The 1,091-nt window shown below is 31.0% G+C and overlaps 1 protein-coding gene across 1 annotated transcript in view; it reads left to right on the top strand.

Annotated features, from left to right (window-relative positions):
• The window catches only part of LOC106478601 (aminomethyltransferase, mitochondrial-like), a 23,439-nt gene that overhangs the window by 6,713 nt on the left and 15,635 nt on the right, over positions 1-1,091 (top strand). Inside the window, exon 2 of the mRNA XM_013939159.2 lies at positions 850-1,084. Within this exon, the coding sequence (XP_013794613.1) occupies positions 850-1,084 (235 nt within the window). The remainder of the gene's footprint in view (positions 1-849; positions 1,085-1,091) is intronic.

The following is a 1,091-nucleotide window of genomic DNA, read 5'->3' as shown; positions in this document are numbered from 1 at the left end:
AACTTCCTTAAAATTATGGTATGTGTTTAAAATTTTACTTTTGTCAAGTATGTGTGTGTGCAAGGACAGCCTTGTAGGATCAAATGGCCTCATTGTCCATTTGCTTTATGTTGTTTTTCATTTATGTAAAGCTACAGCACTAACATCAGAGCATTGTCTTGATGACTTATCTGGCACTGTGTTGAGTAACTTTAGTCACACTGTTAGTGAGTTTCCATCTATGTAAAACATATTAACAAAGTTATGTTGACCCAAATGCATTACCTTGCTCTTAATATAATTGAAGGTCATTTGCTAAATATTTGTCCAACTTACTAATTGATCCAAGTCATTCTGTAGTACTTCAACATCATCAGTAGAGCTAGAAATACCCATGAATTTAATGTCATCAGCAAACTGTTATTTACTAATTTTGCTCTTTACAATATTATGGGGTATTCAAACTGAATAAAATGTGGAAAGAGTAACTTTACCAGAAAAAATATTGAACTTGTCAAGTTAAAGTAAAATTCTATTTTATATTACTAAAGAATAGGAAATTAAGTAATATATAAATAAAAATGGTAGCATAAGAGTAACTATCTGGCACAATGACCAGTATGAACAAGTTAAAGCTCAGCCACTGTGATAGCAATGCCTGTTGGTTTAAAGAATTTTAAAGACTTCCAAGTAAAACTCTCAATCTGATTATTGTGTTTATAAATATTGCAATTGAAGTACATCATGAAATATTATAATTTAGTATTGTTTTAATGTTTCCCATGGTTATAGAGCTTTATAATTTTTTTTTTACTTCCTTTGTTTTGATATGCATAAACATATCTTTTTTTAAACATTTTATAATTTCAGCTGCCTCTGAAGAAAACATGTTTATACGATTTTCATGTTGCCAAGGGAGGTAAAATGGTGCCCTTTGCTGGGTTTGAAATGCCAGTGCAGTATGGCAACCACAGCATATCTGCATCTCACGTTCATACACGAGAACATGTTAGTTTATTTGATGTGTCACATATGCTACAAACAAAGCTTTTTGGAAAAGATAGAGAGAAATTTATGGAAAGTTTAGTTGTTGGTGATATTCAAGGTAAGTT

This window comes from Limulus polyphemus, unplaced genomic scaffold, assembly GCF_000517525.1.
Source record: "Limulus polyphemus unplaced genomic scaffold, Limulus_polyphemus-2.1.2 Scaffold11, whole genome shotgun sequence".
NCBI classification, from domain to species: domain Eukaryota; kingdom Metazoa; phylum Arthropoda; class Merostomata; order Xiphosura; family Limulidae; genus Limulus; species Limulus polyphemus.
Note: the sequence above shows the minus strand (reverse complement) of the source record. Positions and strands in the feature narration are given on the sequence as shown.